At 42.2% G+C, this 14,932-nt stretch overlaps 1 protein-coding gene across 3 annotated transcripts in view; it reads right to left on the bottom strand.

The window, feature by feature from the left end:
• ppp3ca (protein phosphatase 3, catalytic subunit, alpha isozyme) overlaps positions 1–14,932 on the bottom strand; it is a 501,801-nt gene that overhangs the window by 45,861 nt on the left and 441,008 nt on the right. For all 3 annotated transcript variants that reach the window (XM_041194273.1, XM_041194271.1, XM_041194272.1), the window contains exons 9-11: positions 6,337–6,462; positions 3,497–3,574; positions 2,003–2,087 (exon numbers count right to left, since the gene is read on the bottom strand). In XM_041194273.1, the coding sequence (XP_041050207.1) occupies positions 2,003–2,087; positions 3,497–3,574; positions 6,337–6,462 (289 nt within the window). The remainder of the gene's footprint in view (positions 1–2,002; positions 2,088–3,496; positions 3,575–6,336; positions 6,463–14,932) is intronic.

Here is a 14,932-nt window from a genome sequence, read left to right as displayed (position 1 = left end):
AGTACCCAAGAGGTTCAAAGACCTCACCAGGGCAGGAAAGGTGAGTGGCATCCCACCTTAAGATGCCAACCACCATACTCTGAATTTCCCAGCGTTGTCTTGCATAGCACTCCTCAGACCAACAAAAATTGCAGGTTCACTCATTACTCTTTCTCCATGTGCTTCCTCATATCCCTATCAAAACAGTCAACATTTACAATCCCCCTCATCTTATTGCCATCTCACACTGTCACCGTTCACAAATACTGTCCTTCCCTCTTCTCCATACATCCATTTCTCACACTTATAACTCTTTGCTTTCTCTCCTTTCAGAATAAAACACAGAACTCCAGGGTGATGTAAAGAACTGAGGGATGACCAGCCAGTGATAACCACCTTGACAGCCACTGGCAATGCATGCCCACTAGGGCCAGAGTGAAGGAGGTCTTATACCAGAAAGCAGCAAGCGTCAGCAATGACCTGCTGTGAAAGCCTGAGCCTCATGAGACACGGGTGCTCAGTAATTTCGAGAGAGCTGATCCTGTGCCTTTAGGTTTTGTGTTTGGGGTATTTCCTTCTTCGGGCTGGATCTGTATCTGTATCCATCCTCTATGTCCATGGGAGGGGCATTTGGCTGAGCAGAAGCAAGCTTGTGTCATTGCTGGTATTTCTCCTGCTGCTGTAGGTGCTACTGGTGTTGTCATTACTGCTCCTCTGTCGCTCATCAGGGGTCTAAGTTAGAGCTGCATAACCTGCTCCCTGGCTGCAGTGAAGAATGACAGCAGAGAAATGCAAATCAAGGTGAGTAAAGTACGAGGTATGTGCAATGACTTTCAGAAAGTTGGAAGCTACCTGTGAAGCAGTGGAATCTGGCTCAAAGAACAAATAACACAAACAAAACTTTTGCATAGGCAGTCCAGCAGTTATTTAGTTCCAAAGGCTTTCCAGGACATTAGTTTCAGTGAGCAATGGCTCCCACTGTGCTCTCATCTTATCTACCCTGGTGAATTCCAGACTATTTCAGACTTGATTAGCTGAATGGCCTACTCCTGCTCCTATTTCTTATGAATGCTGGGTTAAATTCACAACTGATAGCCTGGTTCTACATTGAAGTGATCGACGAACAGCTCCATAATCGTTTTCTCCTTGCCTCCAACTGCCGCCAGTTAAACCTAGAAGTGGGCGGGATCATATTGGGTTCCCACCTGATGCCACTTGTCGGAGTTTTAAACCCCGGCTTACACCAGAACCTGTCTCCCCTTGGCAGTTAAAATTCTGCCCCATATATCATTAAAAATGGAGTTGAATTAAGCATTTGAAGAGTGAAAATGTAGATGTCAGTGTATATATGACAGGGAAATAGTAAATATAGTAAATAGTTCCAGTTAAGAAATCAACACTGGGCACAGTAAGTGGAATGACTTCCTTCTGTAATTTCTATAATTGTATGCATATCTGAGATAGGAAAATAAGCATCTGCACCTCTGAATATGAGAAATGCATACATAGACAAGTTTAGTTTCAAATGTTCTGCTTACTACACACACACACACAAATATACACACACACTGAACATATATAAAATATTGATTTGTGTTGACCAGGATGTTTATCTAGGAGTCTGCTACAGCAGTCCATTTCAAATATAAGATTAAGATTCATGAAAGCATGCTAAAATCCAAATGGCACTTTGACTGCCACTTGCAAAATTCTTAACAAACGTTTGGGTGAACAATGGAATAGGTTTAAATTATTCAATACCCAATTTACGTTTTGAGTACTATTTCCAAAAATGATATTTAAATAATATTCAATTAGTGGATTAACTCCAAAATAATTAATAAAATGATAGAATACAGTTTTTTAAATCATCATTTGTGAATAATTTTTGACCTCTTTTGAAGCCCCTTAACAATTACAGTGTTGGAGTGAACAGCTTAGAGATTATTGAAAAGTACTTGAATAAGAATAAAAAAAACTGGCTGAAAAATCTGTGAGAACATATAACCTTATGAACTCTTACCTGAGCACGGAAAATACTCTAGCCATTTTGCCAATGGCTCGAATTTTATTCCTGATGACCTCTTTACGAGCTGCAGCTGCATTTGCTTGGATCAAAACATATCAATTTGTTTCAGAAAATATAAGCTTAAATATTTCTGCACATTTTTAGAACATCAAAACATCAAACTCTCATATCAGATTTCCACCTTGGCCTCAGCGCCAAAATTGCCTGAGCTAAAGTTACAGATTCAATTCTCTGTGACTATCATCAAGATGCATTATGTCTCGTTCAACTCTGTTCAATTTGACATAATCAAAAACACCATCCTCACCAAGTCTCACTGCTATTGTCCAACTCAATGGGACTGCTCTCATTTGGTTTCATTACCTATCACCTATCTAATTATAGCCAGTGCATATTCAGTAATGATTCCCCTTCTTGCACCTGCACCATTACCTCTAGAGTCCCTTAAGAATCTATCATTGGCCTTCTCTTCCCCATCTACACGCTGTCCACTTCATAACATCATCCATTTACACGGGGTGAGCTTCCACCACATATTGCTCGTGACACCTAATTCTACCTCTTCACCACACATATTGACTGCTCCAGTGTTTGTGTTTTCAGAATGCTTGTCTGCCATCCAATTTTGGGTAAGCTGTAATTTCTTCCAGTTAAACATTGGGAAGACTAAAGCTATCATCTTCGGCCACTGCTGCAAATTCTACTTTTGCCACTCATTCTATACCCCACATCAGGCTGAACCAAACTGTTGGCAACCTAAGGATTCTACTTGACCGCATGTCTTTTCCATCAAAAGACTGTACGTCCACCTCCATTACATTTCTGACCCATGCCTCGCCCTCAACTCATCTCTTGAGGAAATTTTCATTGATGCCTTTGTTATCATCCATGCTGCCTCCCATCTTCCACCTTCCATAAAATTCAGATCATCAAAACTGTGCTGCCCATATCCTATCCTGCTCCAAGACTTGCTCACCCTTACGGATGTACATTGGACAGGTTCCTCCAACACCCCCAATTTAAAATTGTAATCTTTTTGATTAAATCTCTCACTATCTCCATAGCCTCCTCTAGTCCTGATTCTTTTCCTCATAACTCTGCCTCCCTCTGACTGTAGCCTTATGTACTCCCTGCCTCCCTTTTCCACATCATTAATGGCTGCACTTCCAGCCTCTAATCCCTATAGGCTGGAATTCCTTCCTTATCTAACTCCCTCACCCCTACTCCTTTAAGATCCTCCTTAAAACTTACCTCATCATCAACACTTCCTAAAATCTTTTTTGGCTCTGTATCTATTTTTGTCTTATTACAAAATGCTGGGGGTGTTTCTCTGTTAAAAGTATTATCTTAAGAATGTTGTTGTTGGTGTAAAACAAAAGCAGATTCAGGCATAGGCCATAACCTTCACAGACAATCAAAGTTTCAACCATATGAAAGCAACTCTTTTTCTTAACTATTCAATAACCATAACTTTTAAAATGTTCCTACCATCAAATATCTCATCTCCATCTGTCATCAGTTCATCATCAGAGCAGATATTTAGAACATTCACCAACATCTCTGTCACTGAAACAAGGAAAAAGTGACATTAAAATTTCAGAACAATGCCGTGAACTAACCTTGAGCCTCATCCAGTGAGCGTTCATCGTAATTCTCTATTGGAAAAAGTGCTAATGAGGCCAATGAAAATCAAAGAGAGTGGGAAAGAAGTTGGATGTGTCACTCCAGGCTGTTTTTGTGCACGTCTAAGTGTTATATCAAAGTAAACCAACCCATTGTATAGTCTGGGGAATTGCAAATGGTCCAGAGAGACAAAATTAAAGAATGTAGAAGAAAAAATAAATTTCTAACACAAAACATAAAATATCAGCATTGGCTGCTTTTTCATGTGTCGTGGACATTTAAAAAAAAATTATGCCTTCAATGAATATTAATGGCCGATTCTGAGAGCAGGGGCCTTTACAATTTTGGCCGTGAATGCAGCATTACCCGTCTGCCACATGGCGTCCTGACTTACACTGCCGAATGGGCTCGGAGCCCCTGCTTTGCACCACAGTTTGTCAGAACCCACGGGTTATGTTTTCACACTGAGGTGTGAGTTGTATTCCTCTGTGAATGTAGCTGCAACAAAAATTCAACCCCATATTACTTTTTATAGTAACTCAAAGTCACAACAACTGACAATATTGTGGCATCTAAAAACAGGCATGAGAAGTGTTGGCCCAAATCATCTGGTCTCAGCATCATTGACGACCAAATGTATGACTGATGATGCAGGTCAGGATCCTGTGGAAGTCCTGATGCACAGACCTACGTGTGATTGCCTGGGACATTTAAAATCTCGAGGGGCTGATTCCCCATTGCCTGGGGCCCTGCTTGCAGATGCAAGATACTTTTATAGATAATTACCCAGGAAATGTTAGGCAGTTTAAAAGAGGTCTAACACATGGGTAACTCCACAACAAACCACTCCCCCGCCCCCAATTACATCCCCTGATCACTGACTAACCCCTTGACCACCCAACTACTTCCCTCCCACCACTTAACTACCACCTCAGACTTGACAAAGCCCCCAACCACCTGACTACCACCCCTGACCATTGAGCTATCCCCCTGACCCAACTACCCACCTCATCCACCTACCCACTCACCCAGCTACCCACTCACCCAGCTACCCACCTACTCACCTCACCCACTAACCACTCATCCACCTACCCACTCACCTAATCACTCATTTATCCACTCATCCGTTCACCAACCCACATTCATTCATTAAATACTGGGCCTTAAAATACTTCCCAGAATACAGCAGCTAGTGCCATAAAAAGGGTTGGGGGTGAGCATGTCTTCTGTGCTGATCCTCTTCACAGGTCTCTGTGTGGATTCCTGCGCTGATGGAGTTCTGGATGCTGCATTGGAGGTTTGACCTTTTTAAACACAACCAGTTAAGTGGACAGTTTTCTGTCTGATCAGTGTTGGACGCAGTGATTCCAACACTGATCAGATGATTTGGGCTATTGGCCCTGATAACAACTACAGGGTAGGAAGGGAGCAAGGGGAAGGATTTGTGGTCAGGAAGCAAGCTTCCTTTGCAGCTATAATTGGCTTGCTTTCATCCAGAGGGCCACTAATTGGCTATCTGATGCTTGATGGATGTGGAGTGACAGCAAGGATGGGAGGCCCCAGTTTCTGTTCTGCCTCCCCCACCCCGCTGAGAAACATAAAATTCAGCCTATGGTTTCTTAAAAAATTCATAGACAATGATACAAACATCCCTAGCGAAAACTATCAATTTGCTTTTCTCATGTACACTTTTCTGACTTCCACTCGGATGTACATTCATATCAGAGTAAATTGTATCCAGTTGATTTATTCCAATTAAACTAACAAAAAGATTTCAGAAAAACATCCCATTTGGTAGTGTAGTTTTCCTGATTCCAGCCTGCATTCTAAGTGAGGCATACCATTAATTGCAATATTATTATTCAATTTTCGTTTTCTAAAAACTTTCTTCCTTAATATACAGCATTGAGCAGGATCACCTAGACTGCTTTGAATCATTTTGTTTTAATGAAAACTTAACTATTCCTTTAAATTTCAGATAGTTTTCTCTTTGAGTGTTTGAAACAAAAACACATATCAATTTATCTTTAAGGTAAAAGGGGCATGTTTCATATTGTTTAACAAAGTTTGTGACTACAGAACTAGAGGACATATGTTCCTTCAAACCAAGTCGGGACCAAGACAACAGATGAGAGAAAACATCTTTCCAGAGTTGATGTATTGTATAAGCTCCTACCAGATAAATGATCAAACATACAATGCTACAGTGATTTCAGTGTTGCTGAATGATTAAGACATTTTCTATAGAATGTCACTGATTACAGACTGAGTATGATAAACACTTAAGTTTTGCTCAAGTGTTTTTTATACTCCAATAAGAAGTGCAACATTAGAATTATCCACATGAATATCATGCAGAAGGAATAAGATTTAATGTTCCCATTTTTTTGCACTCCATAGTCAGTCATTATGGTTAAGCTCTACATTAAACTTTAATAAAATGTTTTATTTATTTTCAGAAGAAACTTTTTTTAATTATGAGAAAATTGGAATTTTTATTGATAATTTCATGAAGACTTAGAAGAATGGTTACATAATTAATGTATATAATTTGGTTTCATCTAAAACAAAGTTTAATATAATAAGAATTTAAATCCATGTGACTTAACAACGAATATGATATTGGGAATTACCATTATTAACATAGCAGTCTTTAAAACTGACAGACTATATTAAATTGATACATTATAATTCTAGTCACACACCTTTCTCACCAACAAATGGCAAGGACCAAGTAAAGACATCCATAAAATTTGGTAGCCAGTAAGGATGGGGAGAACAGTTGAATTGTCGAATGTTCATAACGTTGTTCTCATACTTCAATACGGCAGCTAAAATGAAGTAAAGAGAGATAATGATAAACAGTTTGGCACACAACCAGTTACTTCTGTGAGCACATAATAGCAACTGCAAAAATGACCTTATACTAATTTTGGCAGGGCTAATCTTGTGGTTAATTAAATAATGAACATTCATATAAAAATTTTCAACAATGCCCAAAGTGTTTCAAAGTCAATGAAGACATTTTAAAATGTAAACCTGTTCAAGGCTTTTAATTTTGTAAAATGAGGGGGCAGAGGTACAAGTTAAATTGTTTACTGCTTCAATACCTTTTGTTGTTTTAAAGCTAGCATAATTTTCTCTCAGTTTACTTTCCTCCAGTAAAAATAAGTTTAGAATGACTTCTGCTAGGCTCCTATGAATTCTTTGTAACCAAAATACACTCCATTGGTGGAATGTAATGACCCCAGCAGGAGCAGGCTGGGAGGTGTGGGGTGGGGGTGGTTTCAGTTAATCAGTGGGAAGGATCACTAATGTGGGAAGACACCCTGGCCTGCCTGGACCTGGTGAGGCTGTCCCACTTACCTCTCCTCTGAAGCCTCCACAGTTGTTCCTCATTCCAGGCCATTTTTACTCCCCGCAGTGGTCACCATTTCTGGTGGTGTTGCTGGAACTGAAAAGCTGCCAACCATCTGGTTAGCTGGCAGTTCTTGGAGGCTGGTTTCTTCTCCTGAAGACCCAACTGCTAGTAACTGAATTTGTAGTCCCCCACTCCCAGCGTTGGATTTGAACTTGTGTCACCAAGTTATTAGTCCAAGCCTCTGGATTAAGAGTACAGTAACATAACCACTATGCTACCATAGCCATTGATGCTTCATATTTATTGGATGCTTTAAGAGTATGATCAATAAATCATAAAATCATCCCAAATTTGCATTAAATCCCAACACTGGTACTTGCTTAGCAATAACCTGCTCAATAACGCCCAGTTTGGGTTCTGCCAGGGCCACTCAGCTCCTGACCTCGTTACAGCCTTGGTTAAAACATGGACAAAAAGGCTGAACTCCCGAAGTGAGTTGAGAGTGACAGCCCTTGACATCAAGTTCGCATTTGACAGAGTATGGCATCAATGAGTCCTGGCAAAACTGGAGTCAATGGGAACCAGGGGGAAAACTCTCCATTGGTTGGAGTTATACATAGCACAAAGGAAGATGGTTGTGATTGTTGGAGGTCAGTCATCTCAGCTCCAGGACAGGAGCTCCTCAGGGTACTGTCCTGGGCCCAACCATCTTCAGCTGCTTCATCAATGACCTTCCTTCCATCATAAGGTTAGAAGCGGGGATGTTCGCTGATGAATACACGATGTTCAGCACCATTCGTGACTCCTCAGACACTGAAGCAGTCCATGTCCAAATGCAGCAAGACCTGGACGATAACCAGTCTTGGGCTGACAAGTGGCAAGTAACATTTGCGCCACACACGTATCAGGTGATGACCGTCTCCAACAAGAGAGAATCCAACCATCGCCCCTTGATATTCAATGGCATTACCATCACTGAATCCCCCAACATACCGGCGGTTACCATTGACCAAAAACTGAACTGGACTAGCCTTATAAATACTGTGACTACAAGAGCAGGTCAGAGGTTAGGAATCTTGTGACGAGTAACTCACCTCCTGGCTCCCCAAAGCCTGTCCATCATCCACAAGGCACAAGTCAGGAGTGTGATGGAATAATCCACAATTGCCCGGATGAGTGCTGTTCCAAAAACACTCAAGAAGCTTGACACCATCCAGGACAAATCAGCCCACTTGACTGGCACCGACGCAAAGTAGCAGCAGCATGTAACATCTACAAGATTCAAGGCAGGAATTCATCAAAGCTCCTTCAACAGCATCTTCCAAATCCACGACCACTACCATCTAGAGGGACAGGGGTAGCAGTTGGATGGGAACACCAGCACCTGGAAGTTCCCCTCCAAGTCATTCACCATCCGGACTTGGAAATATATCGCCGTTCCTTCACTGTCGCTGGGTCAAAATCCTGGAACTCCCTTCCTAACAGCACTGTGGGTGTACCTATACCACATGGACTGCAGCGGTTCAAGAATGCAGCTCACCACCACCTTCTCAAGGACAATTAGGGATGGGCTGTAAATGCTGGCCCATTCAGCGAAGGCCACATCCCGTGAATTAATTTTTTAAAAGCCACAAAGGCAAGCTTGGGAACATCAGGGAGGGATATCCACTGCATTCCTTAGATTGCAAGGCATGATGGAGGAGTCTGTCCGCCTGCAGGCTGAGGTGATAGCGCTGGCATGCCAACGCACTGAAATCAACACTGGTAGGAAGGCAGCTGCCACGGAACCTTAGTCCAGGATGTCCCTCCTGCACTGCTGCATGGACTGAACTCCATCGCCAATGCCATAGTTGGCCTCCAAAAGTGTTTACGCAAGAGGAGTGCGGGGCAGCCGGATCTCACTCCAGCTACCCGTTCCTCCTCAAGGAGTCAGCTTGGGGCATGTAAGCAGCCATAGGGAGGAGGACTAGCAGGTGTACACCATCCAGGTGACTCTGGGACTGCCCAGCCCATTCGAATCCCCTCTTCATATGACCTCAGCAGCTCCAGCTCCGCAGGTTGAGGAGGGTACCACTGCCACACAGCAGGATCCTGAAAGGAGGCTGGGGCTCTCCAGGTCTCGGCCCTTAAGAGGGCGCCCAGCAAAGTCATCACAAACAGGGTGTCGCAGTCAGCAGGCTGCCTCCACTTCCATTGTGGATGTCCGGGGAGCACCAAGATGTAGCGTCAGGGTTAGGAACGTTAAGAAGATATAGTTGCACAGCCTGGGCACAGGTGTTAATCACTTGTACATAATATTCACTAATGTAAATAAACTCACAAAAATGTCTCTGGCTCCTTGTTCTATGAGCAGGATTCATGTCATTCAGATGTGAAACCTTTCTACACAAGATAAAGGCAGGTGTCTCAGTCCAGAGCCTTTTCCCTGTGCTTTGTGCAGCCTTCAGACCAAAGTGATGATCCGGCCTCACACTCCCTAGACGTATTAATGATGCCTGCACCTCGACGGTGTTTGTCATTGCTGCCAGAATGTCATGGGCAGGTGTCACAGAGCTCTCTCATTCTCGCTGTGTGCTCTCAGCACCTTCAAGGTGGGTCTGACCCCCATCTTCTCAGCATCTGTGACCAGTGATGCTGTACTCATGAAGGGCTCAGGTGCTGAAGACTGACAAAGGATCAGATGCTTTTAAAGTTTCTTGGCTGTGTCTCCATGATATGGTCCTGATCACAGAGCGCAACCAAGTCATCCTTGGACAGACAGGAGTCAGGCATTCTCAGAGGCTATGTGCAGATCTACGGAGTGTCCTCACTGCATGTCATCATCATCCTCCTGCAATTGAGTGACTATTAGGGCCTCCATGGGTCTCCATGACAGGAGCATTATCACAGAGGGTATGGGCGCTGCCATGAGCCAGACTGGAGTCAAACGTTCATAGATGATTGTAAAGGGTGTAGCTGGCGACAACGATGCACAACACTTCTATGCACTATATTACAGGGTGCCACCAGACTGGTCCAGGTGACAAAACCTCATTTTTAGCATCCCGATGGTTTGCTCCACCAAATTGCGAGTAGCAGCATGAGCGAATGGAAGCCCTTGCGGTTGACATAGTTGACTGCTTGTTGCAATGGAAACCTGAGTGTCACATGACTGCAGTCAACCACACCCTGCACCTGTGGGAAACCCTAGATCTGGGCAAATTCAATTGCTCTTGCATCCTGGCTCTCTTGGTCCTGGGTGAAATGCACAAAGTTGTGTGCACTTGCAAAGACGTCATCCGCGACCTCATGGATGCATTTGTGGGTGGAGGCTTGTGATATCCCACAGAGGTCACCTGTGGAGTCCTGAAAGGAACCACTGGCGTAGAAATTGAGTGTTATGGTCATTTTCATGGCCACTGGTAGCGGATGCCCTCCATGTCCCTGCGGTGCCAAATCCTGCAATAGCTGGCAGATATGACCGACCAGTTCCTTAGACATGTGCAACCTTTGGCGACATTGGTCATTTGCAGGAAGTCCATCAGTGTTGGCTTTTAATTTGGCCTTCAACCAACAGTTCTGATTCATCTAATTCCTTTTCCTGTTCAAAATGTTTCCCACGATACTTAGACTTTTAATACTTGACATTCATCAAGTTTTAATTGAAAATCCAGCTTTGTTGAATTTACTTCTACAAGTTTATCATTTAGACATCTCAACTCCTCATTAAAGTGTCCTACTTCCTGTGATAGATGCTCACTAGTTCTCACCAGTTCTCATTTTCCATTAACTAACTCATTTTTCATGTGTGACAGTTGGTTCTCTACACTGATCAAATTTTCCTCAGTAAATCCTAGTTCCTCAAGCAACCTTTGATATTCTTGTATCTCTGATACTAACTTTTCTTAGCCCTTGGCTTATCATTCTTCCACTTCAAAATATTGTTGCTCACTGTCAATTTTAAAATACTTATATTTGGCTTTTAGGGCAGTTACATCGGCCTCTTTATTGGCTATAAGTTTCTCAAGTTTGTCCACAACAATGTTGGGGAATTTGGCAAGTTCAGCACGACTGAACAATTGCTGCAACACAGCAGACGCCATGTTCCTGTCTGTGCCTGCCAAATCATTGCCCAGTATCCCATCTACCCCTTCAACCCGGAACAACTCCAAGAATAACAATTCCGTTTACTAAGTCACTTCGTAAATGAAATCTATTTAAGGGAATAGATTGATCAATCCCATGGATACACCCTATTAATAATTTCTCTTTTATCAATCTAATTGGCACACAAACTGTATCATCAGCCACCATCAATGACTGAACTACTCCAGTATCTTTCAAAATATTAATTTATTTATTTATTTTCTTGGAAGAGTAAGGGAACACTTCTCCCTTTGAGACAAAACACTATAACCTCGAGTAACCAGACTCACTTCATCAGCATTCAGGGAAGAATCCCCTTGACTATCCTCTGCCACATCCCCCATTCTAATAGGTTCTGAGGGAACATGTTTCAATTGCACCATTGCCACTATTTTGACATGCATTTCCTTTACTGATACTGTCTTTTCTAAAGACTCCTTAAGCATCGCTATTACTGCCACTCGTTTACCGTTCAGCTTCCAGCAATTTGTTTTTACATGCTGTATCTTATGGCAATGGAAGTGTACTTGTTTCTTTACATCACATTATCCTCTATGCTACCTATCATCTTTCCTGACTGGAACAGCTTCTGCCTTCTCCTTAAAGCCAGAATCTTTTCTATTCCTCCAGCTGCCCTGTGGGTTTACAAATAGAGATCTACTGCCCTCTAGCTGCCTATGCCATAGGATATACCATTCCCATCTGCCGGAACTGCTGCTTCCTTCATTTTAGTAACCTTTTGATCTTCCAGTTGTGATCTGATGGGATGCTGTTTTGAAACTCTTCCATTATCATTAGCTCTCTCACATTCTCAAAATCCTGCTCAAGATTCAGTGCCCGAAACCAACAGTCACACAACATTTCTTTCTCCCTGGAAAATTCTACAAACATTACATTTGGTCTTTTCTTTAAAGCCTGAAATTTTAATTCATATGAGGCCGAAAGGGGGGAAGTTCAGGGGCGGATGTGTATGGGCGCGCTTCCGATTGGCGCCCCCGATCAGAGGCACGGCGCCATTTTACGTGGGCGGGCCAATTAAGCGCTATGCGCTCCCTATGCGGTCAGGGGGAATCCCAAAATCGAGAGTGCACTCTTTCCCGCATGCACACGAAAGAGCGCACTCACCTCCCTGAGGCTGAGTGCTGCCTTGGGGAGATCGTCTGTAAATGTCAAAAAGACAAAAATTGAAAAATAAAATTTCCCTTACACATCCCCTCATGTGACAATGTCACATGAGTTGGGACATGACCATAATTTTTACAAAATCTTTATAAAATTTTTTAAAGCCTATATGAAACCTCATCCCACCCTATAAATGAGGTTTCATGTTTTTTCTAGTTCGTGCCGGGGCTCCTGGCCTGCCCGCCAGCCATAAGGTTGGACAGACAGGTCCTTTAATTACTTAATTGACCCTCTCAATGGCCTCAATTGGCCATTGACAGGTCGGCGGACACACAGCTGATTTTGCAGCGCTCCCGCCTTTCTGAAAATTTAAATGAGACGTGCTGACGTCAGGAGTTCACCACGACATCACTGCGTGTCAGTTAATGCATCGGCAAGCAGGCCCCGCCCCTGCTCGCCGACTCGTAAAATTCTGCCTATATGCTTTGGGAACAAGCTCATAAGCATTAAGTATCACAGTTTTATTTGTCTCATAATCTGAAGATTGTTCTTCCAAATGACTCCACCAAAATACTCTGCAAAATAATAGTCCATGTGGCATTTGCCACTCTAGCTTTATACTCACTTTTTTAAAAGAGATATAATATCTCTCATATAAAAACAGAAAATGCTGGAAAAACTCAGCAGTTCTGGCAGCATCTGTAGAGAGAGAAACAGGGTTAACATTTCGAGTCCAATATGACTTTTCTTTGGAACATTGAGCCTTGGTTACTTCAGTGAGAGTGGAAGAGAAGCTATTGATTATCTGGCATCGATTATAAGAATGGAACCTGTTGCGTGCAGTCCAACCCAGCTGGACGACAGGTGGAGAAGTGTTGAAAAATGATGGTATGACTAACTTTGTCAAAGGCTGCAGACAGGTCAAGGTGGATGAGGATGGACCATTTGTCTTTGTCTCACAGAGGAAGCCATTTGTGACATTGCAAAAAGTTGTTCAATGCTGTGACAAGGGTGGAAACTTGACTGGGGCAGTTCAAACATGAAGTTCCAGGAAAGCTGGGCATAAATTTGGGGTGCAACAACACACTCAAATGCTTTGGACAGGAAAGGGAGGTTGGAGATGGGACAAAGTGTTTGTAAGGATCTGTATCAAGGGTTAGACTTTTGAGGAGCAGGGTGATGCAGGTAGATTTGAACAAGAAGGGGATGGAACCTTAGGGTAAAGAACCATTAACAATGTCAGCTAACGTGGGAGCCAGGAAGTGCAGTCAGGTGGTCTGCAGTTAATGGAATAGGTTTGAGAGAGGTGAGTCTCATGGACAACATGAGCTCAGAATTGGTATAAGGAGAAACAGGAGAGAATCTAGAGAAAGATACAAGTTCAGTGCTAGAGCAGGGGTTTACTTTAGAGGAAGTCTGCCCCAGTGCCAGGTGAGAGAAGTGGCAAAGGTAGTTGATTGGATGATCTGAATCTTGATTACAAAGTAATCCAAGAAATTCTTGCACTGGTTATTAGAGGTGAGGATGAAGGAGACAGGGAGAGGGATTTAAGAAGACAGTTTACAGTACAGAAATGAAGAAGGATGATCCAGGAATGATGAGCAGTTTTGGCAGATGGAAACAGGGCCCAATATTGCTTTATAGAATGCAATGGAAACAATTCAGCTGAAAAATGTTTGTAAATTTGGAAAATTTCATTAATTGTTTTGTACCCAATTCACAGCCATATATACAGTTTTCTGCCAGCAAATGATGTGAGTTTTTAAAAATAATTTTCAGGGATTTCTTTTTGGTTAAGGAAAAACGAGTGGGCATTTGAATATTATATGGTATTTCTGTAAATCTATTTCCTAATTCACTCAATATAAGTAAGAATAGAGTTAGAACATATTTGGGATACGGAGCTTGGGGGATGGAGCCCTGATTCAGTCACATGGGAAAAAATATGATTTAATAACAGCAACATTCAATATCCTAAGATCACCTCGTCTGGAGACATATAGAAGAGGACTGGATTGGAGCTCAGTGTAATAGATTAATAATTTCAATTTTAATAGAAAAATACATAGTGCAATGAAAATAGCATTAAAGAAATAAAAATGACACAAAATTGTGCCAGCAAGTGTTACTGGAGGTGTTTAAGGCTTTGATATATTGCTAGAAAATTGTATGTGTCCACACTTACAATCAATCTTCAAATGTAACTTTTTCTATAGAGTACCACAGAATTAACTTGTTAGCAAAATTAAAACCTATGGGATTAAAGGGTCAATGGTAGTGTAGTACAAAATTGACTAAGAGACAGAAAGCAGACATTAGTAGTGAATGGTTTTTAAATTGGAGAGGAATATACAGTGGTATTGCGTAGGGGTAGGTAACAGACTACTGCTCTTTTTGATGTATATTAATGACCTAGACTTGAATATGCAGGGCATAATTTCAAAGTCTACAGCTGACAGAAGCTTTAGCAATATAGTAAACAATGAGGAGTATAGTATCAAACCTCAGGAGGACAAAAACCTCCTGAAACGGCAGCTGAAAACTAATGTACAGCAGTACCAAGTGAAACATTTTGATGGGAAGAAGAGAGGCAATATAACCTAAATGGCACATGCAGCTAGTAACTCACTTCCTGACTCCCCAAAGCCTGTCCACCATCTACAAGGCACAAGTCAGGAGTGTGATGGAATACT

The sequence above is a fragment of the Carcharodon carcharias genome, chromosome 8 (assembly GCF_017639515.1).
Source record: "Carcharodon carcharias isolate sCarCar2 chromosome 8, sCarCar2.pri, whole genome shotgun sequence".
Taxonomy (NCBI): Eukaryota; Metazoa; Chordata; class Chondrichthyes; order Lamniformes; family Lamnidae; genus Carcharodon; species Carcharodon carcharias.
This window is presented reverse-complemented; position numbering and strand designations above follow the sequence as displayed.